This window comes from Carcharodon carcharias, chromosome 5 (assembly GCF_017639515.1).
Source record: "Carcharodon carcharias isolate sCarCar2 chromosome 5, sCarCar2.pri, whole genome shotgun sequence".
Lineage (NCBI taxonomy): Eukaryota > Metazoa > Chordata > Chondrichthyes > Lamniformes > Lamnidae > Carcharodon > Carcharodon carcharias.
Window position 1 is genome coordinate 23,851,970 of NC_054471.1, and position 26,171 is coordinate 23,878,140.

At 51.0% G+C, this 26,171-nt stretch overlaps 1 protein-coding gene and 1 long non-coding RNA gene across 2 annotated transcripts in view; both read right to left on the minus strand.

Moving 5' to 3' along the window:
- LOC121278063 overlaps positions 1-21,870 on the minus strand; it is a 70,902-nt gene extending 49,032 nt beyond the window's left edge. Inside the window, exons 1-2 of the long non-coding RNA XR_005943046.1 lie at positions 21,787-21,870; positions 20,697-20,826 (exon numbers count right to left, since the gene is read on the minus strand). This is a non-coding gene — a long non-coding RNA (uncharacterized LOC121278063). The remainder of the gene's footprint in view (positions 1-20,696; positions 20,827-21,786) is intronic.
- A 1,909-nt stretch (positions 21,871-23,779) lies between these two features.
- The window catches only part of LOC121278126 (polypeptide N-acetylgalactosaminyltransferase 14-like), a 32,758-nt gene continuing 30,366 nt past the window's right edge, over positions 23,780-26,171 (minus strand). The window contains exons 7-8 of the mRNA XM_041188217.1: positions 24,840-24,966; positions 23,780-23,876 (exon numbers count right to left, since the gene is read on the minus strand). Coding sequence (XP_041044151.1) covers positions 23,780-23,876; positions 24,840-24,966 — 224 coding nt within the window. The remainder of the gene's footprint in view (positions 23,877-24,839; positions 24,967-26,171) is intronic.

A 26,171-nucleotide genomic window follows, 5' to 3' on the forward strand; every position in this document is an offset into this window, starting at 1 on the left:
GTGTGTATGTGAGTGATTGTGGGTGTGTGTGAGTGAGTGTGTGTGAGTGAGTGTGTGTGAGTGGGGTGGGTGTGTGTGTGGAGTACGTGTGTGTGAGTGGAGTGTGTGTGAGTGGGGTGTGTGTGTGTGTGAGTGATTGTGTGTGTGGAGTATGTGTGTGAGTGAGTGTGTGTGAGTGGGGTGTGTGTGTGTGTGTGTGTGTGTGTGTGAGTGAGTGTGTGTGTGGAGTATGTGTGTGAGTGAGTGTGTGTGAGTGGGATGTGTGTGAGTGAGTGTGTGTGTGTGAGAGTGGGGTATGTGTGAGTGTGTGTGTGTGAGGGAGGTGTGTGTGAGTGAGTGTGTGTGTGTGAGTGGGGTATGTGTGAGTGAGGGTGTGTGATTGAGTGTGTGTGAGTGAGTGTGTGTGTGTGAGTGAGAGTGTGTGAGTGGGGTGTGTGTGAGTGAGTGTATGTGTGTGAGAGTGGGGTATGTGTGTGTGTGTGAGAGTGGGGTATGTGTGTGTGTGTGTGAGTGAGGTATGTGTGAGTGAGTGTGTGTGTGTGAGTGGGGTATGTGTGAGTGAGGGTGTGTGAGTTGAGTGTGTGTGAGTGGGGTGTGTGTGAGTGATTGTGTGTGTGGAATATGTGTGTGAGTGAGTGTGTGTGAGTGGGGTGTGTATGAGTGAGTGAGTGTGTGTGTGGGGTGTGTGTGTGAGTGTCTGTGTGTGTGTGTGAGTGGGGTGTGTGTGAGTGAGTGTGTGTATGAGTGATTGTGTGTGTGTGTGACTGAGTGTGTGTGAGTGAGTGTGTGTGTGAGTGTGTGTGAGTGGGGTGTTTGTGAGTGAGTGTGTGTGAGTGGGGTGTGTGTGTGAGTGGGGTGTGTATGAGTGAGTGAGTGTGTGTGTGGGGTGTGTGAGTGAGTGTGTGTGTGTGAGTGGGGTATGTGTGAGTGAGGTGTGTGTGAGTGGAGTGTGTGTGAGTGAGTGTGTGTGAATGGGGTGTGTGTGAGTGGGGTGTGTGAGAGTGAGTGTGTATGAGTGAGTGTGTGTGAGTTGGGTGTGTGTGTGGAGTGTGTGTGGGTAAGTGTGTATGAGTGTGTGTGTGTGAGTGTGTGTGTGTGAGTGTGTGTGAGTGGGGTATGTGTGAGTGAGGTGTATGATGGAGTGTGTGTGAGTGAGTGTGTGAGTGGGGTGTGTGTGTGTGTGTGAGTGGGGTATGTGTGAGTGAGGTGTGTGTGAGTGAGAGTGGTGTGAGTGTGTGTGTGGAATATGTGTGTGAGTGAGTGTGTGTGAGTGGGGTGTGTGTGAGTGAGGTGTGTGAGTGGGGTGTGTGTGAGTGAGTGTGTGTGAGTGGGGTGTGTGTGAGTGAGTGTATGTGTGTGAGAGTGGGGTATGTGTGTGTGTGTGAGAGTGGGGTATGTGTGTGTGTGTGTGAGTGAGGTGTGTGTGAGTGAGTGTGTGTGAGTGGGGTATGTGTGAGTGAGGGTGTGTGAGTTGAGTGTGTGTGAGTGGGGTGTGTGTGAGTGATTGTGTGTGTGGAATATGTGTGTGATTGAGTGTGTGTGAGTGTTGTGTGTATGAGTGAGTGAGTGTGTGTGTGAGGTGTGTGTGTGAGTGACTGTGTGTGTGTGTGAGTGGGGTGTGTGTGAGTGCGTGTGTGTATGAGTGATTGTGTGTGTGTGTGACTGAGTGTGTGTGAGTGAGTGTGTGTGAGTGAGTGTGTGTGAGTGGGGTGTTTGTGAGTGAGTGTGTGTGAGTGGGGTGTGTGTGTGAGTGGGGTGTGTATGTGTGAGTGAGTGTGTGTGTGGGGTGTGTGAGTGAGTGTGTGTGAATGGGGTGTGTGTGAGTGGGGTGTGTAAGAGTGAGTGTGTATGAGTGAGTGTGTGTGAGTGGGGTGTGTGTGTGAGTGGGGTGTGTATGAGTGAGTGAGTGTGTGTGTGGGGTGTGTGAGTGAGTGTGTATGTGTGAGTGAGGTGTGTGTGAGTGAGGTGTGTGTGAGTGGAGTGTGTGTGAGTGAGTGTGTGTGAATGCGGTGTGTGTGAGTGGGGTGTGTAAGAGTGAGTGTGTATGAGTGAGTGTGTGTGAGTGGGGTGTGTGTGTGGAGTGTGTGTGGGTAAGTGTGTATGAGTGTGTGTGTGTGAGTGTGTGTGAGTGGGGTGTGTGTGTGTGAGTGGGGTATGTGTGAGTGAGGTGTATGTTGGAGTGTATGTGAGTGAGTGTGTGAGTGGGGTATGTTTGTGTGAGTGGGGTATGTGTGAGTGAGGTGTTTGTGAGTGAGATTGGTGTGAGTGTGTGTGTGGAATATGTGTGTGAGTGAGTGTGTGTGAGTGGGGTATGTGTGTGTGTGTGTGAGTGGGGTATGTGTGAGTGAGGTGTGTGAGTGTGTGTGTTTGAGTGGGGTGTGTATGAGTGAGTGGGGTGTGTGTGAGTGAGTGTGTGTGAGTGGGGTGTGTGTGTGAGTGGGGTGTGTGTGAGTGACTGTGTGTGTGTGTGAGTGGGGTATTTGTGAGTGAGTGTGTGTGAGTGGGGTGTGTGTGTGAGTGGGGTGTGTATGAGTGAGTGAGTGTGTGTGTGGGGTGTGTGAGTGAGTGTGTGTGTGTGTGTGTGTGGGGTATGTGTGAGTGAGATGTGTGTGAGTGGGGTGTGTGTGTGAGTGAGTGTGTGTGTGGGGTGTGTGTATGAGTGATTGTGTGTGTGTGTGTGAGTGTGTGTGAGTGAGTGTGTGTGTGGGGTGTGTGTATGAGTGATTGTGTGTGTGTGTATGAGTGATTGTGTGTGTGTGTGAGTGAGTGTGTGTGAGTGGGGTTGTGTGTGTGAGTGAGTGTGTGTGTGGAGTATGTGTGTGAGTGAGTGTGTGTGAGTGGGGTGTGTGTGTGAGTGGGGTGTGTGAGTGAGTGTGTGTGTGTGAGAGTGGGGTATGTGTGTGTGTGTGAGTGGGGTATGTGTGTGTGTGTGTGAGTGAGGTGTCTGTGAGTGAGTGTGTGTGTGTGAGTGGGGTATGTGTGAGTGAGGGTGTGTGAGTTGAGTGTGTGTGAGTGGGGTGTGTGTGAGTGATTGTGTGTGTGTAATATGTGTGTGAGTGAGTGTGTGTGAGTGGGGTGTGTATGAGTGAGTGAGTGTGTGTGTGGGTTGTGTGTGTGAGTGAATGTGTGTGTGTGTGAGTGGGGTGTGTGTGAGTGAGTGTGTGTATGAGTGATTGTGTGTGTGTGTGAGTGAGTGTGTGTGAGTGAGTGTGTGTGAGTGGGGTGTTTGTGAGTGAGTGTGTGTGAGTGGGGTGTGTGTGTGAGTGGGGTGTGTATGAGTGAGTGAGTGTGTGTGTGGGGTGTGTGAGTGAGTGTGTGTGAATGGGGTGTGTGTGAGTGGGGTGTGTGAGAGTGAGTGTGTATGAGTGAGTGTGTGTGAGTGGGGTGTGTGTGTGGAGTGTGTGTGCGTAAGTGTGTATGAGTGTGTGTGTGTGAGTGTGTGTGAGTGGGGTGTGTGTGTGTGAGTGTGTGTGAGTGGGGTGTGTGTGTGTGAGTGGGGTATGTGTGAGTGAGGTGTATGATGGAGTGTGTGTGAGTGAGTGTGTGAGTGGGGTTTGTGTGTGTGAGTGGGGTATGTGTGAGTGAGGTGTGTGTGAGTGAGAGTGGTGTGAGTGTGTGTGTGGAATAAGTGTGTGAGTGAGTGTGTGTGAGTGGGGTGTGTGTGTTTGTGTGAGTGGGGTATGTGTGAGTGAGGTGTGTGAGTGTGTGTGTGTGTGAGTGGGGTGTGTATGAGTGAGTGGGGTGTGTGTGAGTGAGTGTGTGTGAGTGGGGTGTGTGTGTGAGTGGGGTGTGTGTGAGTGACTGTGTGTGTGTGAGAGTGGGGTGTGTGTGAGTGAGTGTGTGTATGAGTGATTGTGTGTGTGTGTGACTGAGTGTGTGTGAGTGAGTGTGTGTGAGTGAGTGTGTGTGAGTGGGGTGTTTGTGAGTGAGTGTGTGTGAGTGGGGTGTGTGTGTGAGTGGGGTGTGTATGTGTGAGTGAGTGTGTGTGTGGGGTGTGTGAGTGAGTGTGTGTGAATGGGGTGTGTGTGAGTGGGGTGTGTAAGAGTGAGTGTGTATGAGTGAGTGTGTGTGAGTGGGGTGTGTGTGTGGAGTGTGTGTGGGTAAGTGTGTATGAGTGTGTGTGTGTGAGTGTGTGTGAGTGGGGTGTGTGTGTGTGAGTGGGGTATGTGTGAGTGAGGTGTATGTTGGAGTGTGTGTGAGTGAGTGTGTGAGTGGGGTATGTTTGTGTGAGTGGGGTATGTGTGAGTGAGGTGTTTGTGAGTGAGATTGGTGTGAGTGTGTGTGTGGAATATGTGTGTGAGTGAGTGTGTGTGAGTGGGGTGTGTGTGTGTGTGTGAGTGGGGTATGTGTGAGTGAGGTGTGTGAGTGTGTGTTTTTGAGTGGGGTGTGTATGAGTGAGTGGGGTGTGTGTGAGTGAGTGTGTGTGAGTGGGGTGTGTGTGTGAGTGGGGTGTGTGTGAGTGACTGTGTGTGTGTGTGAGTGGGGTGTTTGTGAGTGAGTGTGTGTGAGTGGGGTGTGTGTGTGAGTGGGGTGTGTATGAGTGAGTGAGTGTGTGTGTGGGGTGTGTGAGTGAGTGTGTGTGTGTGTGTGTGTGTGGGGTATGTGTGAGTGAGATGTGTGTGAGTGGGGTGTGTGTGTGAGTGAGTGTGTGTGTGGGGTGTGTGTATGAGTGATTGTGTGTGTGTGTGAGTGAGTGTGTGTGAGTGAGTGTGTGTGTGGGGTGTGTGTATGAGTGATTGTGTGTGTGTGTGAGTGAGTGTGTGTGAGTGAGTGTGTGTGAGTGGGGTTGTGTGTGTGAGTGAGTGTGTGTGTGGAGTATGTGTGTGAGTGAGTGTGTGTGAGTGGGGTGTGTGTGTGAGTGGGGTGTGTGAGTGAGTGTATGTGTGTGAGAGTGGGGTATGTGTGTGTGTGTGAGTGGGGTATGTGTGTGTGTGTGTGAGTGAGGTGTCTGTGAGTGAGTGTGTGTGTGTGAGTGGGGTATGTGTGAGTGAGGGTGTGTGAGTTGAGTGTGTGTGAGTGGGGTGTGTGTGAGTGATTGTGTGTGTGGAATATGTGTGTGAGTGAGTGTGTGTGAGTGGGGTGTGTATGAGTGAGTGAGTGTGTGTGTGGGTTGTGTGTGTGAGTGAATGTGTGTGTGTGTGAGTGGGGTGTGTGTGAGTGAGTGTGTGTATGAGTGATTGTGTGTGTGTGTGAGTGAGTGTGTGTGAGTGAGTGTGTGTGTGTGTTTATGGGGGTGTGTGTCTATGAGTGAGTGTGTGTGTGTGGGGTATGTGTGAGTGAGGTGCGTGTGAGTGGAGTGTGTGTGAGTGAGAGTGTGTAAATGGGGTGTGTGAGTGAGTGTGTGTGTGTGTGACTGTGGTGTGTGAGAGTGAGTGTGTATGAGTGAGTGTGTGTAAGTGGGGTGTGTGTGAGTGTGTGTGTGTGGGTGTGAGTGGGGTGTGTGTGAGTGAGTGTGTGTATGAGTGATTGTGTGTGTGTGTGAGTGAGTGTGTGTGAGTGAGTGTGTGTGAGTGGGGTGTGTGTGAGTGAGTGTGTGTGAGTGGGGTGTGTATGAGTGAGTGAGTGTGTGTGTGGGGTGTGTGAGTGAGTGTGTGTGTGGGGGGAGTGTCTCTATGAGTGAGTGTGTGTGTGTGAGTGGGGTGTGTGTGAGTGAGTGTGTGTGAATGGGGTGTGTGTGAGTGTGTGCGTGTGAGTGTGTGAGTGGGGTGTGTGAGAGTGAGTGTGTATGAGTGAGTGTGTGTGAGTGAGTGAGTGTGTGTGGAGTGTGTGCGAGTGGGGTGTGTATGCATGACTGAGGTGTGTGTGAGTGAGAGTGTGCATGAGTATGTGTGTGTGTGTGTGGAGTGTTTGTGAGTAAGTGTGTATGAGTGTGTGTGTGTGGAGTGTGTGTGAGTGGGGTATGTGTGTGTGAGGTGTGTGTGAGTGTGAGTGTGTGTGTGGAGTTTGTGTGTGAGTGAGTGTGTGTGAGTGGGGTGTGTGTGAGTGAGCGTGTGTGTGTGAGAGTGGGGTATGTGTGAGTGGGTGTGTGTGAATGGGGTGTGTGTGAGTGAGTGTGTGTGTGTGTGAGTGGGGTGTGAGTGAGTGTGTGTATGAGTGATTGTGTGTGTGTGTGGGTGAGGGTGTGTGAGTGAGGGTGTGTGAGTGGGTGTGTGTGAGTGAGTGTGTGTGAGTGGGGTGTGTGTGTGAGTGATTGTGTGTGTGGAGTATGTGTGTGAGTGAGTGTGTGTGAGTGGGGTCTGTGTGTGAGTGGGGTGTGTATGAGTGAGTGAGTGTGTGTGTGGGATGTGTGAGTGAGTGTGTGTGTGTGTGGGGGGAGGTGTGTCTATGAGTGAGTGTGTGTGTGTGAGTGGGGTATGTGTGAGTGAGGTGCGTGTGAGTGGAGTCTGTGTGAGTGAGTGTGTGTGTGTGAGAGTGGGGTGTGTGAGAGTGAGTGTGTATGAGTGAGTGTGTGTAAGTGGGGTGTGTGTGAGTGAGTGTGTATGTGTGTGAGTGGGGTGTGTGTGAGTGAGTGTGTGTATGAGTGATTGTGTGTGTGTGTGAGTGAGTGTGTGTGAGTGAGTGTGTGTGAGTGGGGTGTGTGTGAGTGAGTGTGTGCGAGTGGGGTGTGTATGAGTGAGCGAGTGTGTGTGTGGGGTGTGTGAGTGAGTGTGTGTGAGTGGGGTGTGTGTGAGTGAGTGGGGTATGTGTGAGTGAGGTGTGTGTGAGTGGGGTATGTGTGAGTGAGGGTGTGTGAGTGGAGTGTGTGTGAGTGGGGTGTGTGTGAGCGACTTTGTGTGTGTATGTGAGTGATTGTGTGTGTGTGTGAGTGAGTGTGTGTGTGAGTGTGTGTGAGTGGGGTGTGTGTGTGTGTGGAGTATGTGTGTGAGTGGAGTGTGTGTGAGTGGGGTGTGTGTGTGTGTGTGTGTGTGTGTGTGTGTGTGAGTGAGTGTGTGTGAGTGAGTGTGTGTGAGTGAGTGTGTGTGTGAGTGAGTGTGTGTGTGAGTGAGTGTGTGTGAGTGGGATGTGTGTGAGTGAGTGTGTGTGTGTGAGAGTGGGGTATGTGTGAGTGTGTGTGTGTGAGGGAGGTGTGTGTGAGTGAGTGTGTGTGAGTGGGGTGTGTGTGTTTGTGTGAGTGGGGTATGTGTGAGTGAGGTGTGTGAGTGTGTGTGTGTGAGTGGGGTGTGTATGAGTGAGTGGGGTGTGTGTGAGTGAGTGTGTGTGAGTGGGGTGTGTGAGTGAGTGGGGTGTGTGTGAGTGACTGTGTGTGTGTGTGGGGTGTGTGTGAGTGAGTGTGTGTATGAGTGATTGTGTGTGTGTGTGACTGAGTGTGTGTGAGTGATTGTGTGTGTGGAATATGTGTGTGAGTGAGTGTGTGTGAGTGGGATGTGTATGAGTGAGTGAGTGTGTGTGTGGGGTGTGTGTGTGAGTGTCTGTGTGTGTGTGTGAGTGGGGTGTGTGTGTGAGTGAGTGTGTGTATGAGTGATTGTGTGTGTGTGTGACTGAGTGTGTGTGAGTGAGTGTGTGTGTGTGTGTGTGTGAGTGGGGTGTTTGTGAGTGAGTGTGTGTGAGTGGGGTGTGTGTGTGTGTGGGGTCTGTATGAGTGAGTGAGTGTGTGTGTGGGGTGTGTGAGTGAGTGTGTGTGTGTGTGTGGGGTATGTGTGAGTGAGGTGTGTGTGAGTGGGGTGAGTGTGTGAGTGAGTGTGTGTGTGGGGTGTGTGTATGAGTGATTGTGTGTGTGTGTGAGTGAGTGTGTGTGAGTGAGTGTGTGTGAGTGGGGTTGTGTGTGTGAGTGGGGTGTGTGTGTGAGTGCGGTGTGTGAGTGAGTGTGTGTGTGTGTGTATGGGGGGGTGTGTCTATGAGTGAGTGTGTGTGTGTGGGGTATGTGTGAGTGAGGTGCGTGTGAGTGGAGTGTGTGTGAGTGAGAGTGTGTAAATGGGGTGTGTGTGAGTGAGTGTGTGTGTGTGTGACTGTGGTGTGTGAGAGTGAGTGTGTATGAGTGAGTGTGTGTAAGTGGGGTGTGTGTGAGTGTGTGTGTGTGGGTGTGAGTGGGGTGTGTGTGAGTGAGTGTGTGTATGAGTGATTGTGTGTGTGTGAGTGAGTGTGTGTGAGTGAGTGTGTGTGAGTGGGGTGTGTGTGAGTGAGTGTGTGTGAGTGGGGTGTGTATGAGTGAGTGAGTGTGTGTGTGGGGTGTGTGAGTGAGTGTGTGTGTGGGGGGGGTGTCTCTATGAGTGAGTGTGTGTGTGTGAGTGGGGTGTGTGTGAGTGAGTGTGTGTGAATGGGGTGTGTGTGAGTGTGTGCGTGTGAGTGTGTGAGTGGGGTGTGTGAGAGTGAGTGTGTATGAGTGAGTGTGTGTGAGTGAGTGAGTGTGTGTGGAGTGTGTGCGAGTGGGGTGTGTATGCATGACTGAGGTGTGTGTGAGTGAGAGTGTGCATGAGTATGTGTGTGTGTGTGTGGAGTGTTTGTGAGTAAGTGTGTATGAGTGTGTGTGTGTGGAGTGTGTGTGAGTGGGGTATGTGTGTGTGAGGTGTGTGTGAGTGTGAGTGTGTGTGTGGAGTTTGTGTGTGAGTGAGTGTGTGTGAGTAGGGTGTGTGTGAGTGAGCGTGTGTGTGTGAGAGTGGGGTATGTGTGAGTGGGTGTGTGTGAATGGGGTGTGTGTGAGTGAGTGTGTGTGTGTGAGTGGGGTGTGAGTGAGTGTGTGTATGAGTGATTGTGTGTGTGTGTGGGTGAGGGTGTGTGAGTGAGTGTGTGTGAGTGGGGTGTGTGTGTGAGTGATTGTGTGTGTGGAGTATGTGTGTGAGTGAGTGTGTGTGAGTGGGGTCTGTGTGTGAGTGGGGTGTGTATGAGTGAGTGAGTGTGTGTGTGGGATGTGTGAGTGAGTGTGTGTGTGTGTGTGGGGGGAGGTGTGTCTATGAGTGAGTGTGTGTGTGTGAGTGGGGTATGTGTGAGTGAGGTGCGTGTGAGTGGAGTGTGTGTGAGTGAGTGTGTGTGTGTGAGAGTGGGGTGTGTGAGAGTGAGTGTGTATGAGTGAGTGTGTGTAAGTGGGGTGTGTGTATGAGTGATTGTGTGTGTGTGTGAGTGAGTGTGTGTGAGTGAGTGTGTGTGAGTGGGGTGTGTGTGAGTGAGTGTGTGCGAGTGGGGTGTGTATGAGTGAGCGAGTGTGTGTGTGGGGTGTGTGAGTGAGTGTGTGTGAGTGGGGTGTGTGTGTGTGAGTGGGGTATGTGTGAGTGAGGTGTGTGTGAGTGGGGTATGTGTGAGTGAGGGTGTGTGAGTGGAGTGTGTGTGAGTGGGGTGTGTGTGAGCGACTTTGTGTGTGTATGTGAGTGATTGTGTGTGTGTGTGAGTGAGTGTGTGTGTGAGTGGGGTGTGTGTGTGTGTGGAGTATGTGTGTGTGAGTGGAGTGTGTGTGAGTGGGGTGTGTGTGTGTGTGTGTGTGTGTGTGTGTGTGTGTGTGTGTGTGTGTGTGTGTGTGTGTGATTGTGTGTGTGTGTGAGTGAGTGTGTGTGAGTGGGGTGTGTGTGTGAGTGAGTGTGTGTGTGGAGTATGTGTGTGAGTGAGTGTGTGTGAGTGGGATGTGTGTGAGTGAGTGTGTGTGTGAGAGTGGGGTATGTGTGAGTGTGTGTGTGTGAGGGAGGTGTGTGTGAGTGAGTGTGTGTGTGTGAGTGGGGTATGTGTGAGTGAGGGTGTGTGAGTGAGTGTGTGTGAGTGAGTGTGTGTGTGTGAGTGAGTGTGTGTGAGTGGGGTGTGTGTGAGTGAGTGTATGTGTGTGAGAGTGGGGTATGTGTGTGTGTGTGAGAGTGGGGTATGTGTGTGTGTGTGAGTGAGGTGTGTGTGAGTGAGTGTGTGTGTGTGAGTGGCGTATGTGTGAGTGAGGGTGTGTGAGATGAGTGTGTGTGAGTGGGGTGTGTGTGAGTGATTGTGTGTGTGGAATATGTGTGTGAGTGAGTGTGTGTGAGTGGGATGTGTATGAGTGAGTGAGTGTGTGTGTGGGGTGTGTGTGTGAGTGTCTGTGTGTGTGTGTGAGTGGGGTGTGTGTGAGTGAGTGTGTGTATGAGTGATTGTGTGTGTGTGTGACTGAGTGTGTGTGAGTGAGTGTGTGTGTGTGTGTGTGAGTGGGGTGTTTGTGAGTGAGTGTGTGTGAGTGGGGTGTGTGTGTGAGTGGGGTGTGTATGAGTGAGTGAGTGTGTGTGTGGGGTGTGTGAGTGAGTGTGTGTGTGTGAGTGGGGTATGTGTGAGTGAGGTGTGTGTGAGTGGAGTGTGTGTGAGTGAGTGTGTGTGAATGGGGTGTGTGTGAGTGAGTGTGTGTGTGGAGTATGTGTGTGAGTGAGTGTGTGTGAGTGGGGTGTGTGTGTGAGTGCGGTGTGTGAGTGAGTGTGTGTGTGTGTGTATGGGGGGGTGTGTCTATGAGTGAGTGTGTGTGTGTGGGGTATGTGTGAGTGAGGTGCGTGTGAGTGGAGTGTGTGTGAGTGAGAGTGTGTAAATGGGGTGTGTGTGAGTGAGTGTGTGTGTGTGTGACTGTGGTGTGTGAGAGTGGGTGTGTATGAGTGAGTGTGTGTAAGTGGGGTGTGTGTGAGTGTGTGTGTGTGGGTGTGAGTGGGGTGTGTGTGAGGGAGTGTGTGTATGAGTGATTGTGTGTGTGTGTGAGTGAGTGTGTGTGAGTGAGTGTGAGTGAGAGGAGTGTGTTAGTGAGTGTGTGTGAGTGGGGTGTGTGTGTGAGTGGGGTGTGTATGAATGAGTAAGTGTGTGTGTGGGGTGTGTGTGTGAGTGAGTGTGTGTGTGGGGTGTGTGTGTGAGTGAGTGTGTGTGTGTGTGTGTGTGTGGTGAGACTATGAGTGAGTGTGTGTGTGTGAGTGGGGTGTGTGTGAGTGGGGTATGTGTGAGTGAGGTGTGTGTGAGTGGGGTATGTGTGAGTGAGTGTGTGTGAGTGGGGTGTGTATGAGCGAGTGAGTGTGTGTGTGGAGTGTGTGTGGGTAAGTGTGTATGAGTGTGTGTGTATGAGTGTGTGTGAGTGGGGTGTGTGTGTGTGAGTGTGTGTGAGTGGGGTGTGTGGGTGTGAGTGGGGTATGTGTGAGTGAGGGGTATGATGGAGTGTGTGTGAGTGAGTGTGTGAGTGGGGTGTGTGTGTGTGAGTGGGGTATGTGTGAGTGAGGTGTGTGTGAGTGAGATTGGTGTGAGTGTGTGTGTGGAATATGTGTGTGAGTGAGTGTGTGTGAGTGGGGTGTGTGTGAGTGAGGTGTGTGAGTGTGTGTGTGTGAGTGGGGTGTGCATGAGTGAGTGGGGTGTGTGTGAGTGAGTGTGTGTGAGTGGGGTGTGTGTGAGTGAGTGTATGTGTGTGAGAGTGGGGTATGTGTGTGTGTGTGAGAGTGGGGTATGTGTGTGTGTGTGTGAGTGAGGTGTGTGTGAGTGAGTGTGTGTGTGTGAGTGGGGTATGTGTGAGTGAGGGTGTGTGAGTTGAGTGTGTGTGAGTGGGGTGTGTATGAGTGATTGTGTGTGTGGAATATATGTGTGAGTGAGTGTGTGTGAGTGGGGTGTGTATGAGTGAGTGAGTGTGTGTGTGGGGTGTGTGTGTGAGTGACTGTGTGTGTGTGAGTGGGGTGTGTGTGAGTGAGTGGGTGTATGAGTGATTGTGTGTGTGTGTGAGTGAGTGTGTGTGAGTGAGTGTGTGTGAGTGAGTGTGTGTGAGTGGGGTGTTTGTGAGTGAGTATGTGTGAGTGCGGTGTGTGTGTGAGTGGGGTGTGTATGAGTGAGTGAGTGTGTGTGTGGGGTGTGTGAGTGAGTGTGTGTGTGTGAGTGGGATGTGTGTGAGTGAGGTGTGTGTGAGTGGAGTGTGTGTGAGTGAGTGTGTGTGAATGGGGTGTGTGTGAGTGGGGTGTGTGAGAGTGAGTGTGTATGAGTGAGTGTGTGTGAGTGGGGTGTGTGTGTGTTAGTGTGTGTGAGTGGGGTGTGTGTGTGTGAGTGGGGTATGTGTGAGTGAGGTGTATGATGGAGTGTGTGTGAGTGAGTGTGTGAGTGGGGTGTGTGTGAGTGAGGTGTGTGTGAGTGAGAGTGGTGTGAGTGTGTGTTTGGAATATGTGTGTGAGTGAGTGTGTGTGAGTGGGGTGTGTGTGTGTGTGTGAGTGGGGTATGTGTGAGTGAGGTGTGTGAGTGTGTGTGTGTGAGTGGGGTGTGTATGAGTGAGTGGGGTGTGTGTGAGTGAGTGTGTGTGAGTGGGGTGTGTGTGTGAGTGGGGTGTGTGTGAGTGACTGTGTGTGTGTGTGAGTGGGGTGTGTGTGAGTGAGTGTGTGTATGAGTGATTGTGTGTGTGTGTGACTGAGTGTGTGTGAGTGAGTGTGTGTGAGTGGGGTGTTTGTGAGTGAGTGTGTGTGAGTGGGGTGTGTGTGTGAGTTGGGTGTGTATGAGTGAGTGAGTGTGTGTGTGGGGTGTGTGAGTGAGTGTGTGTGTGTGTGGGGTATGTGTGAGTGAGGTGTGTGTGAGTGGGGTGTGTGTGTGAGTGAGTGTGTGTGTGGGGTGTGTGTATGAGTGATTGTGTGTGTGTGTGAGTGAGTGTGTGTGAGTGGGGTTGTGTGTGTGAGTGAGTGTGTGTGTGGAGTATGTGTGTGAGTGAGTGTGTGTGAGTGGGGTGTGTGTGTGAGTGGGGTGTGTGAGTGAGTGTGTGTGTGTGTGTATGGGGGGGTGTGTCTATGAGTGAGTGTGTGTGTGTGGGGTATGTGTGAGTGAGGTGCGTGTGAGTGGAGTGTGTGTGAGTGAGAGTGTGTAAATGGGGTGTGTGTGAGTGAGTGTGTGTGTGTGACTGTGGTGTGTGAGTGAGTGTGTATGAGTGAGTGTGTGTAAGAGGGTGTGTGTGAGTGTGTGTGTGTGTGTGTGAGTGGGGTGTGTGTGAGTGAGTGTGTGTATGAGTGATTGTGTGTGTGTGTGAGTGAGTGTGTGTGAGTGGGGTGTGTGTGAGTGAGTGTGTGTGAGTGGGGTGTGTGTGAGTGAGTGTGTGTGAGTGGGGTGTGTATGAGTGAGTGATTGTGTGTGTGGGGTGTGTGAGTGAGTGTGTGTGTGGGGGGGGTGTCTCTATGAGTGAGTGTGTGTGTGTGAGTGGGGTATGTGTGAGTGAGGTGTGTGTGAGTGGAGTGTGTGTGAGTGAGTGTGTGTGAATGGGGTGTGTGTGAGTGTGTGTGTGTGTGTGAGTGGGGTGTGTGAGAGTGAGTGTGTATGAGTGAGTGTGTGTGTGTGTGTGAGTGGGGTGTGTGTGAGTGTGTGTGTGTGAGTGAGTGAGTGTGTGTGGAGTGTGTGCGAGTAGGGTGTGTATGCATGACTGAGGTGTGTGTGAGTGAGAGTGTGCATGAGTAAGTGTGTGTGTGTGTGGAGTGTGTGTGAGTAAGTGTGTATGAGTGTGTGTGTGTGGAGTGTGTGTGAGTGGGGTATGTGTGTGTGAGGTGTGTGTGAGTGTGAGTGTGTGTGTGGAGTTTGTGTGTGAGTGAGTGTGTGCGAGTGGGGTGTGTGTGAGTGAGCGTGTGTGTGTGAGAGTGGGGTATGTGTGAGTGTGTGTGTGTGAATGGGGTGTGTGTGAGTGAGTGGGTGTGTGTGTGAGTGGGGTGTGAGTGAGTGTGTGTATGAGTGATTGTGTGTGTGTGAGTGAGGGTGTGTGAGTGAGGGTGTGTGAGTGGGGTGTGTGTGAGTGAGTGTGTGTATGAGTGATTGTGTGTGTGTGAGTGAGGGTGTGTGAGTGAGGGTGTGTGAGTGGGTGTGTGTGAGTGAGTGTGTGTGAGTGGGGTGTGTATGTGAGTGATTGTGTGTGTGGAGTTTGTGTGTGTGTGAGTGTGTGTGAGTGGGGTGTGTGTGAGTGAGCGTGTGTGTGTGAGAGTGGGGTATGTGTGAGTGTGTGTGTGTGAATGGGGTGTGTGTGAGTGAGTGTGTGTGTGTGTGTGTGAGTGGGGTGTGAGTGAGTGTGTGTATGAGTGATTGTGTGTGTGTGAGTGAGGGTGTGTGAGTGAGGATGTGTGAGTGGGTGTGTGTGAGTGAGTGTGTGTGAGTGGGGTCTGTGTGTGAGTGGGGTGTGTATGAGTGAGTGACTGTGTGTGTGGGGTGTGTGAGTAAGTGTGTGTGTTTGTGTGGGGGGAGGTGTGTCTATGAGTGAGTGTGTGTGTGTGAGTGGGGTATGTGTGAGTGAGGTGCGTGTGAGTGGAGTGTGTGTGAGTGAGTGTGTGTGTGTGAGAGTGGGGTGTGTGAGAGTGAGTGTGTATGAGTGAGTGTGTGTAAGTGGGGTGTGTGTGAGTGAGTGTGTGTGTGTGTGAGTGGGGTGTGTGTGAGTGAGTGTGTGTATGAGTGATTGTGTGTGTGAGTGAGTGAGTGTGTGTGAGTGAGTGTGTGTGAGTGGGGTGTGTGTGAGTGAGTGTGTGCGAGTGGGGTGTGTATGAGTGAGCGAGTGTGTGTGGGGTGTGTGAGTGAGTGTGTGTGTGTGTGGGGGGGGTGTCTTTATGAGTGAGTGTGTGTCTGTGAGTGGGGTATGTGTGAGTGAGGTGTGTGTGAGTGAGTGTGTGTGAATGGGGTGTGTGTGAGTGTGTGTGTGTGTGTGTGAGTGGGGTGTGTGTGAGTGAGTGTGTGTATGAGTGATTTTGTGTGTGTGTGACTGAGTGTGTGTGTGAGTGTGTGTGAGTGAGTGTGTGTGAGTGAGTGAGTGTGTGTGGAGTGTGTGCGAGTGGGGTGTGTATGCATGACTGAGGTGTGTGTGAGTGAGAGTATGCATGAGTAATTGTGTGTGTGTGTGGAGTGTGTGTGAGTAAGTGTGTAGGAGTGTGTGTGTGTGTGGAGTGTGTGGAGTGGGGTATGTTTGAGTGAGTTGTGTGTGAGTGTGAGTGTGTGTGTGGAGTTTGTGTGTGAGTGAGTGTGTGTGAGTGGGGTGTGTGTGAGTGAGTGTGTGTGTGTGAGAGTGGGGTATGTGTGAGTATGTGTGTGTGAGTGAGGGTGTGTGAGTGAGGGTGTGTGAGTGAGTGTGTGTTAGTGAGTGTGTGAGAGTGGGGTGTCTGTGAGTGAGTGTGTGTGAGTGGGGTGTGTGTGTGAGTGGGGTGTGTATGAGTGAGTGAGTGTGTGTGTGTGGTGTGTGTGTGAGTGAGTTTGTGTGAGTGGGGTTTGTGTGTGATTGAGTGTGTGTGTGGAGTATGAGTGTGAGTGAGTGTGTGTGAGTGGGGTGTGTGTGTGAGTGGGGTGTGTATGAGTGAGTGAGTGTGTGTGTGGGGTGTGTGAGTGAGTGTGTGTGTGTGTGTGTGTGTGTGTGTGGGGGGGGGGGGTGTGTCTATGAGTGAGTGTGTGTGTGTGTGAGTGGGGTATGTGTGAGTGAGGTGCGTATGAGTGGAGTGTATGTGAGTGAGTGTGTGTGAATGGGGTGTGTGTGAGTGAGTGTGTGTGTGTGTGTGTGTGTGAGTGGGGTGTGTGAGAGTGAGGGTGTGTAAGTGGAGTGTGTGTGAGTGAGTGTGTGTTTGTGTGAGTGGGGTGTGTGTGAGTGAGTGTGTGTATGAGTGATTGTGTGTGTGTGTGTGACTGAGTGTGTGTGTGAGTGTGTGTGAGTGAGTGTGTGTGAGTGGAGTGTTTGTGAGTGTGTGTGAGTGGGGTGTGTGTGTGAGTGGGGTGTGTGTGAGTGAGTGTGTGTGTGGGGTGTGTGAGTGAGTGTGTGTGTGTGTGTGTGGGGTATGTGTGAGTGAGGTGTGTGTGAGTGGAGTGTGTGTGAGTGAGTGTGTGTGAATGGGGTGTGTGTGAGTGTGTGTGTGTGTGTGTGGAGTGTGTGTGAGTAAGTGTGTGTGAGTGAGTGAGTGTGTGTGGAGTGTGTGTGAGTGGGGTATGTTTGAGTGAGGTGTGTGTGAGTGTGTGTGTGTGTGGAGTTTGTGTGTGAGTGAGTGTGTGTGAGTGAGTGTGTGTGTGTGAGAGTGGGGTATGTATGAGTGTGTGTGTGTGAGTGAGGGTGTGTGAGTGAGGGTGTGTGAGTGAGGGTGTGTGAGTGAGTGTGTGTTAGTGAGTGTGTGAGAGTGGGGTGTGTGTGAGTGAGCGTGTGTGAGTGGGGTGTGTGTGCGAGTGGGGTGTGTATGAGTGAGTGAGTGTGTGTGTGTGTGTGTGGGGTATGTGTGAGTGAGGTGTGTGTGAGTGGAGTGTGTGTGAGTGAGTGTGTGTGAATGGGGTGTGTGTGAGTGGGGTGTGTGAGAGTGAGTGTGTATGAGTGAGTGTGTGTGATTGGGGTGTGTGTGGGTAAGTGTGTATGAGTGTGTGTGTGTGAGTGTGTGTGAGTGGGGTGTGTGTGTGTGTGAGTGTGTGTGAGTGGGGTGTGTGTGTGTGAGTGGGGTATGTGTGAGTGAGGTGTATGAGTGGAGTGTGTGTGAGTGAGTGTGTGAGTGGGGTGTGTGTGTGTGAGTGGGGTATGTGTGAGTGAGGTGTGTGTGAGTGAGAGTGTGTGTGAATGTGTGTGTGGAATATGTGTGTGAGTGAGTGTGTGTGAGTGGGGTGTATGTGTGTGTGTGTGAGTGGGGTATGTGTGAGTGAGGTGTGTGAGTGTGTGTGTGTGAGTGGGGTGTGTATGAGTGAGTGGGATGTGTGTGAGTGAGTGTGTGTGAGTGGGGTGTGTGTGAGTGAGTGTGTGTGTGTGTGTGTGTGTGAGTGGGGTGTGTGAGAGTGAGTGTGTATGAGTGTGTGTAAGTGGAGTGTGTGTGAGTGAGTGTGTGTGTGTGCGAGTGGGGTGTGTGTGAGTGAGTGTGTGTATGAGTGATTGTGTGTGTGTGTGACTGAGTGTGTGTGAGTGAGTGTGTGTGAGTGAGTGTGTGTGAGTGAGTGTGTGTGAGTGGGGTGTTTGTGAGTGAGTGTGTGTGAGTGGGGTGTGTGTGTGAGTGGGGTGTGTATGAGTGAGTGAGTGTGTGTGTGGGGTGTGTGAGTGTGTGTGTGTGTGTGTGTGGGGTATGTGTGAGTGAGGTGTGTGTGATTGGGGTGTGTGTGTGTGAGTGGGGTGTGTGTGTGTGTGTGGGGTGTGTGTATGAGTGATTGTGTGTGTGTGTGAGTGAGTGTGTGTGAGTGGGGTGTGTGTGTGAGAGTGTGTGTGTGGAGTATGTGTGTGAGTGAGTGTGTGTGAGTGGGGTGTGTGTGTGAGTGGGGTGTGTATGAGTGAGTGAGTGTGTGTGTGGGGTGTGTGAGTGTGTGTGTGTGTGTGTGTGGGGTATGCGTGAGTGAGGTGTGTGTGAGTGGTGTGTGTGTGTGTGAGTGGGGTGTGTGTGTGTGTGTGGGGTGTGTGTATGAGTGATTGTGTGTGTGTGTGAGTGAGTGTGTGTGAGTGGGGTGTGTGTGTGAGTGGGGTGTGTATGAGTGAGTGAATGTGTGTGTGGGGTGTGTGAGTGAGTGTGTGTGTGTCTGTGTGTGGGGTGTGTGTCTATGAGTGAGTGTGTGTGTGTGAGTGGGGTATGTGTGAGTGAGGTGCGTGTGAGTGGGGTGCGTGTGAGTGGGGTGTGTGTGAGTGAGTGTGTGTGTGTGTGTGTGAGTGGGGTGTGTGAGAGTGAGTGTGTATGAGTGAGTGTGTGTAAGTGGGGTGTGTGTGAGTGAGTGTGGGTGTGTGTGAGTGAGTGTGTGTATGAGTGATTTTGTGTGTGTGTGAGTGAGTGTGTGTGAGTGGGGTGTGTGTGAGTGAGTGTGTGTGAGTGGGGTGTGTATGAGTGAGTCAGTGTGTGTGTGGGGTGTGTGAGTGAGTGTGTGTGTGTGTGGGGGGGTGTCTCAATGAGTGAGTGTGTGTGTGTGAGTGGGGTATGTGAGTGGAGTGTGTGTGAGTGAGTGTGTGTGAATGGGGTGTGTGTGAGTGAGTGTGTGTGTGTGTGTGTGAGTGGGGTGTGTGAGAGTGAGTGTGTATGAGTGAGTGTGTGTGTGTGTGTGTGAGTGGGGTGTGTGTGAGTGAGTGTGTGTATGAGTGATTGTGTGTGTGTGACTGAGTGTGTGTGAGTGAGTGTGTGTGAGTGAGTGAGTGTGTATGGAGTGTGTGCGAGTGGGGTGTGTATGCATGACTGAGGTGTGTGTGAGTGAGAGTGTGCATGAGTAAGTGTGTGTGTGTGTGGAGTGTGTGTGAGTAAGTGTGTATGAGTGTGTGTGTGTGTGTGGAGTGGGGTATGTGTGAGTGAGGTATGTGTGAGTGTGAGTGTGTGTGTGGAGTTTGTGTGTGAGTGAGTGTGTGTGAGTGGGGTGTGTGTGAGTGAGCGTGTGTGTGTGTGTGAGTGGGGTGTGTGTGAGTGAGCCTGTGTGTGTGAGAGTGGGGTATGTGTGAGTGTGTGTGTGTGAGTGGGGTGTGTGTGAGTGAGTGTGTGTGTGTGTGAGTGGGGTGTGAGCGAGTGTGTGTATGAGTGAGTGTGTGTGTGTGTGAGTGGGGTGTGAGCGAGTGTGTGTATGAGTGATTGTGTGTGTGTGTGAGTGAGGGTGTGTGAGTGAGTGTGTGTGAGTGAGTGAGTGTGTGTGAGTGTGTGTGAGTGGGGTGTGTGTGTGAGTGATTGTGTGTGTGGAGTACGCGTGTGAGTGAGTGTGTGTGAGTGGGGTGTGTGTGTGAGTGGGGTGTGTATGAGTGAGTGAGTGTGTGTGTGGGGTGTGTGAGTGAGTGTGTGTGTGTGTGTGTGGGGGGAGGTGTGTCTATGAGTGAGTGTGTGTGTGTGAGTGGGGTATGTGTGAGTGAGGTGCGTGTGAGTGGAGTGTGTGTGAGTGAGTGTGTGTGAATGGGGTGTGTGTGAGTGAGTGTGTGTGTGTGTGAGTGGGGTGTGTGAGAGTGAGTGTGTATGAGTGAGTGTGTGTGAATGGGGTGTGTGTGAGTGTGTGTGTGTGTGTGAGTGGGGTGTGTGAGAGTGAGTGTGTATGAGTGAGTGTGTGTGTGTGTGTGAGTGGGCTGTGTGTGAGTGAGTGTGTGTATGAGTGATTTTGTGTGTGTGTGACTGAGTGTGTGTGAGTGAGTGAGTGTGTGTGGAGTGTGTGCGAGTGGGGGGTGTATGCATGACTGAGGTGTGTGTGAGTGAGAGTGCGCATGGGTAAGTGTGTGTGTGTGTGTGTGGAGTGTGTATGAGTGTGTATGAGTGTGTGTGTGTGGATTGTGTGTGAGTGGGGTATGTTTGAGTGAGGTGTGTGTGAGTGTGAGTGTGTGTGTGGAGTTTGTGTGTGAGTGAGTGTGTGAGTGGGGTGTGTGTGAGTGAGTGTGTGTGTGTGAGAGTGGGGTATGTGTGAGTGAGGGTGTGTGAGTGAGGGTGTGTGAGTGAGGGTGTGTGAGTGAGTGTGTGTTAGTGAGTGTGTGAGAGTGGGGTGTGTGTGAGTGAGTGTGTGTGAGTGGGGTGTGTGTGTGAGTGGGGTGTGTATGAGTGAGTGAGTGTGTGTGTGGGGTGTGTGTGTGAGTGAGTGTGTGTGTGTGTGGGGTGTGTATATGAGTGAGTGTGTGTGTGTGAGTGAGGTGTGTGTGAGTGGATTGTGTGTGAGTGAGTGTGTGTGAATGGGGTGTGTGTGTGGAGTGTGTGTGGGTAAGTGTGTATGAGTGTGTGTGTGTGAGTGTTTGTGAGTGGGGTGTGTGTGTGTGAGTGTGTGTGAGTGGGGTGTGTCTGTGTGAGTGGGGTATGTTTGAGTGAGGTGTATGAGTGGAGTGTGTGTGAGTGAGTGTGTGAGTGGGGTGTGTGTGTGTGAGTGGGGTATGTGTGAGTGAGGTGTGTGTGAGTGAGAGTGGTGTGAGTGTGTGTGTGGAATATGTGTGTGAGTGAGTGTGTGTGAGTGGGGTGTGTGTGTGTGTGTGAGTGGGGTATGTGTGAGTGAGGTGTGTGAGTGGAGTGTGTGTGAGTGAGTGTGTGTGAGTGAGTGTGTGTGTGTGTGAGTGAGGTGTGTGTGTGAGTGAGTGTGTGTGAGTGTGTGTGTGTGAGTGGGGTGTGTATGTGTGAGTGGGGTGTGTGTGAGTGAGTGTGTGTGAGTGGGGTGTGTGAGAGTGAGTGTGAGTGAGTGAGTGTGTGTGAGTGGGGTGTGTGTGTGTGGAGTGTGTGTGAGTGTGTATGAGTGAGTGGGGTGTGTGTGTGTTTGTGTGAGTGGGGTGTGTGTGTGTTTGTGTGAGTGGGGTATGTGTGAGTGAGGTGTGTGAGTGGAGTGTGTGTGAGTGTGTGTGAGTGGGGTGTGTGTGTGTGAGTGGGGTATGTGTGAGTGAGGTGTGTGTGAGTGAGAGTGTGTGTGAGTGTGTGTGTGGAGTATGTGTGTGAGTGAGTGTGTGTGAGTGGGGTGTGTGTGTGTGTGTGTGTGGGGTATGTGTGAGTCAGGTGTGTGAGTGGAGTGTGTTTGAGTGAGTGTGTGTGGGGTGTGTGTGAGTGAGTGTGTGTGAGTGGGGTGTGTGTGTGAGTGTGTGTGAGTGGGGTGTGTGTATGAGAAAGTGTGTGTGTGTGTGTGTGTGTTTGTGTGGGGTGTGTCTATGAGTGAGTGTGTGTGTGTGAGTGAGGCATGTGTGAGTGAGTTGTGTGAATGGGGTGTGTGTGAGTGAGTGTGTGTGTGTGGGGTGTGTGTGTGAGTGAGGTATGTGTGAGTGAGGTGTGTGTGAATGGGGTGTGTGTGAGTGAGTGTTTGTGTGTGTGTGGGTTTTGTAAGAGTGAGTGAGTGTGTGTGTGAGTGAGTGTGTTTGTGTGAGTAAGAGTGAGAAAGTGATTGTGAGACAAAACCAGATCCTGAGGGAGACGGAGAGACTGAGTTAGAGAGAGAGAGAGACAGTCAGACGTTACCTGATTGCTTGCTCGGACACAGTGCTTGAGGCTGACAGTCACTGAATCCTGATTGGCTGTTTTCAGAGTCTCCACACAATCCTGTCTTTGCCGGATTACTCCTGGCTGGGAATCCAATTCCAGGGGAATTCTGCAGCAAAAGACCAAAGTCCAATCTGAGCTTCACCATGGTCAACGTTTCCTGTTGCGATTTCCCTCAGAGCAGGAGGGGAGAGAATGAGTGAGAGAGAGAGAGAGAGAGAGAGAGAGTGTAAGAGAGAGAGTAGGAGAGAGAGCAAGAGAAAGGAGAGAGCAGGTTTATAGAAATTTAGTTGCCAGCCAGGAAGAGAAGTAGATAGGAAATGGTTAAAATATTTTGATAGCATTGTGCCCATTCTGTGACCAGCGGAATGATTGCTGTTGCCTAGTAACCCTGGGTGCCCATGTCACGTGGGTGTGATGTGGATTCCGAAAGGCAGGGATGACACCCTCCCCTCTGTTGGTCCGGCCGCTTCCCTCACCCTCAGTCCTGCCCAGTGGACACCGAGTTGGGATGTAAACGGGTGGGTGCCAGGCGATTTGACCCAGAGGTCGAAACAAAATCGGGGCTGCCGAGTCTTCATTTGGGCAGAGTTCAGGTGGGTTGGGGGAGGGGGGTGCGGAGAGGGGCAGACCCTGACTGCTGCCTGCCCACATGCCTGTTGTCTTTGGGTTGAGGCTTGTGCGGTTAATGAGCTGCCCACAGGTTTGGCTGGGGGTCAGGTGTCAGTGGGAGAGGGGCAGGCAGTGGATCTAGCTGGGAAAATCTGGCTGCTTGGGTACAGAGCTGAGATGGCAGGGACACCTTGGTGTGGGGAGCAGCCAGTAGTGGGGTGGGGTGGGGTGTGTGGTGCTGGACTATCCAAGCACTGATCAGCGAGTGAACCTGGAGGCTTTCTGGACTGTGACTCTCAGGACCACACACACACACACACACACACACACACACACTGGGCAGGGCATATTGCAATGGAGTCACGGGCAGGGGCACAATATTTTAGCAGCTAAAGACCAGGTGACATTGGCATTCTTGCTTCTGCTTCGTCATCGTACAGGACTAACAGGAACCTACTTGAGTTCTGGGTACACCTTTTCCAGGTACCATCTAAAGGACTTGCAGTTCAGAGTGCTCCTCAGTTCCACCCTGCTCCGGATACTGCAAGGGAATCAGAGACCCTGTTAGACACTGGTACAGGACACTGCCTCGCCCCACCCCCACACCATCCCACCCTCCACCCCCAGATCCCTGGCAGGAAGAGCTCCGCACCCTCACATTCACCAGGAATAACTGCAATGTGCGTTTATATAGCACCTTTAATGTAGCAAAACGGCCCAAAGGCTGTTCACTAGCTAATTATAAAACAAAATCTTTGCACTGAGCCACGTACGGAGATGTAGGTGAGGCGGGAGAGAGGTAGAGAGGCAGACAGACGGAGGGAGGGAATTCCAGAGCTGAGCGCCTGGGAAACTGAAGGCTTGGCTATCAATGGTGAAGTGATTCAAATCAGGGATGCTCCAGATGTCAGACCCAGAAGGAAAAAATGGTAAAAAGTGGGAAATAAGAATACTGTTTCGATCTGGTCTCGTGTGCTTTAAAATGGAACTTGAGTAAAAACTGGGAAATAGGAGTACTGATCCAAACTGCTTTTGCACCTGGGGAATTAGAAGGGCACAGATATCTTGGAGAGAAACGGGACTGGAGGTGATTATAGAGATTGGGAGGATGTGGGAGAGGAGGAGATTACAGAGATGGGAGGGATGTGCGACTGGAGGAGATTACAGAAATAGGGAGGGATGTGGGGCTGGAGGAGATTACAGAGATAGGGAGGGATGTGCGACTGGAGGAGATTACAGAGATAGGGAGGGATGTGGGACTGGAGGGGATTACAGAGATAGGGAGGGATGTGGGGCTGGAGGAGATTACAGAGATAGGGAGGGATGTGCGACTGGAGGAGATTACAGAGATGGCCCCCTGCGTGACGAAGTGGTGTAATGATGGTGTGGCAGGCAAATGAGAGCCCGCCCACCATGGAAATGGCATGTTTCCCGGGAATGCATCATTAATGTGGCGGGTTTGGGATAATACCGCTCAAAAAGCCCCATTGCGGCCGGTGGGTAAAACTTTATACAAATCTGGGGCAATTCCGCCCATTGTGTTTCATCAATTTCCCTCTCCCCCCTCACTCCCTCTCTCTCTTCTTTGAGGATTAGATTATGAAGAGTCTAGTAAAAGGGTCTGGCGCATACAGGGTCAATGTGGTACTGAGTACAGTACTGCCCATACAGTGATGTAAGAAAGCATATGATCCACACCCGGAGTCAGTCGAGTGTTGGACAGAGCTGTGTGTACCAGCAAGCACGGAGACAGCTCCTAGTTTGTACCCTCTACTGTATCTTTGTTAGTAGTTCTAAGAGTTATTACGACTTGCATTTAACCTATGTATGACTATGAAGACTTTTTCAGGCCTACTGAACTGTAACCAACCCCTTACAACAGAGAGATGACAGAAACCGCGGTTTGTGTTCCCTGGAATATAAAAGTAAGGGGTGATTTAATTGAACGTTTTTAGGGTTTTGAAAGGGATTGACGGGGTAGATCGAGTGAAACGCTTTCTGCTGGCTGGGGAGTGCAGAACTAGGGGATATAATCTCCAAATCAAACGCAGGCCATTCAGGAGAGAGGTGAGGAAACACTTTTCCACACAAAGGATGGTAGATGTGGGGAATCTATCCTATGAAAAGCAGTAGATGTAAGCTTGATTAATAATACAAAATCTGAGAGCAATAAATTTGCTAGCTAGAGTTATTAAGCGATATGGATCCAAGGCAGGTGGATGGAGTTAGGGTGCAGATCAACCATGAATATGAATTGTGGAAGAGGATTGAGGGGCCAAATGGCCTCTTCTTGTGTCTCTACCTCCCTGTGATTCTGTGTCTCCCTCTGTCTCTTCTCTTTCTCTCTCTCTCTCTCTGGTCCCTTTATCAGACACAGCTACATCTTGTTTCAGATAGCTCGTGCAGTGCAATAGAAGACTACCAGACGCTGAAACACAACCCGTTGACACTTACTCTCCATAGGGCCGTCCTTTGGCAGATGGTCGGGCTGCGTAGTAAAAGCGTTTAAACTCATCCATCCAAACTTCAACTGTACGCTCTGTGTTTCTGTAAAACAGAGAAGGATGGGAGGAGGAGAAAGAGGAGGAGTAGGGGTGTACATGGGGAGAAGGGGGAGAGGGAAGAAGGGAGACAGAGAGGGAGAGAGAGAGGAGGATTGGGAAAGGGAGGGGATGGGGAAGAGGAGTAGGGATGGGAAGGAATGGGAGGAGTCGGGAGGGGGGAAGTTGAGGAGAACGGAGGAGAGGCAGGGCGTATATTCCACCTTTCAGTTAATGGTGTCTGTCACCTGATTGCTATTCCCTGTGGTTCCATAACACAGTTTGTAACTCCAGAGGGGACAGACTCAAAATGGCTGTCACTAGCCAGCTGCTTTAAGATCAATGAGAGGGCCTTGTATGTTCACATCATACTCGTCTCAGGTTACTTAGTAATTCAGTGGAATCGCTTCCCTTTAAGGATTTGACCTGTACATATGTTTCTAATTCAGTCAGCCCCGTCCAATTAACACGTTACCCTGAGTGCTGGGTTTATCCCGACAGGGACTTGTTGCTGCTTTCGCTGGAGATAACTTTTCCTGCTATACACAGTTCCACAGCCACCCAACTAGTGATTCATTGTGCCTGTGAGCTGAGCCAGTCAGTGATGGCAGCTTATCCAACTGTGGTGGGCACCACAGCCCAGGTCATCGCCACGACAGGGAATGTTCGAATCTCTTCAGGTTAATGATATTTGGTTTTAGCTCCTGCATTACAACACGTAAAGGGGCCTTTCACTCTCAACTTCCCGCAGGCAATTACACAACTGATCAGCACTTCACTCTAACTCACACACACGTTGCAAACAGCCATGAAATGGGCCATCGTGTTGTGACATCATCAGGACAAAAATGGGACCCGGCTTATCTTCTCATTCAAATAAGTTTTTTTAAAGTTATTGCCCCTTTAAGAGGGATGCTCTAATTGGCCCAGAAAGGCCACAGTCGACCCTCCCACAGGTTCTGGAACGTACTTGATGTAGGTATTAGCATTGCCTTCTGGAAATACATAGGGATGTTTCTTGCGAAAGACATGGCCCACTCGACTGCAGGGGATGATCTCCAAGGTCCCACCACACATCCAGACACGAAAGGACATTTCTGCAAGAATTACAGGGTGTGATATAGAATGTACAGCACAGAAACAGGCCATGCTGGGGAATATGCTCTCCTCCATGCAGGTACCAACGACATAGGCAGGATGAGGAGCTAGGTACCAAATTAAGAAGCAGAACCTCAAAGGTAATAATCTCTGGATTATTATAACGCAGTTTGTAACTCTGGATTATTACCTGGAGCCATGTGCAAATTGGCATAAATAAATAAGATTAGAGCGATGAATGTGTGGCTCATCGTGTATATGCTGGTCCCTGAAGGAGCAATTCAGTTAGTGCCACTACCCCCCGAGTCCCTGCCGTTCCCCACCCCTGCTTTCCCCACATGCCCTGCACATTCTTCCTTTCCAGATAATGTTCTAATTCCCCCTTGAAAGCCTCGATTGAACCTGCCTCCACCACACTCTCAGGCAGCGCATTCCAGATCCTAACCACTCACTGCCTAAGTTTTCCCTCATGTCACAATTGCTTCTTTTGTCCCCTCTACTTCTCGATCCTTTCACAAGTGGGAACAGTTTCTTCCTATCTACTCTGTCCAGACCCCTCACAATTTTGAACACCTCTAACAAATCTCCTCTCAACCTTCTCTTCTCCAAGGAAAACAGTCCCAAATTCTCCAAGTTATCTACGTAACTGAAGTTCCTCATCCTTGCAACCATTCTCGTGAACATTTTCTACATTCACTCTAAACCTTCAGATCCTTCCTAAAGTGTCATGCTCAGCGCTGGACACAATATTCCAGTTGAAACTGAACTAGTGTTTTATACAAGTTCAACATGCAACATGTCTTCATATAACATAACCTCCTTGTTTTTGTTCTCTATGCCCCTATTAATAAAGCCTAGGACGTTTTATGCTTTATTAACTGCCACTGTTATTGACTTTTGCTCACAAGTCTGTTGTGCACTTTATCAAATGCCTTTTGGAAGTCCGTGTACATCACATCAGCATCACCCTCATCCCCTCATCCAAAAACTCCAGCAAGTTAGTAAAACATGATTTGCCCTAAACAAATCCATGCTGGATTTCCTTAATCATCTGCATTTGCCAAAGCAACTTAATTTTGTCCTGAATTATTGTTTCTAGAAGTTTCCCAAGTACCAAGTTAAACCAACTGGTCTGTGGTTGCTGGGCTTATCTTTACGCCTCTTTTGTGAACAAGGGTGTAACATCTGCAGTTCTCCAGTCCTC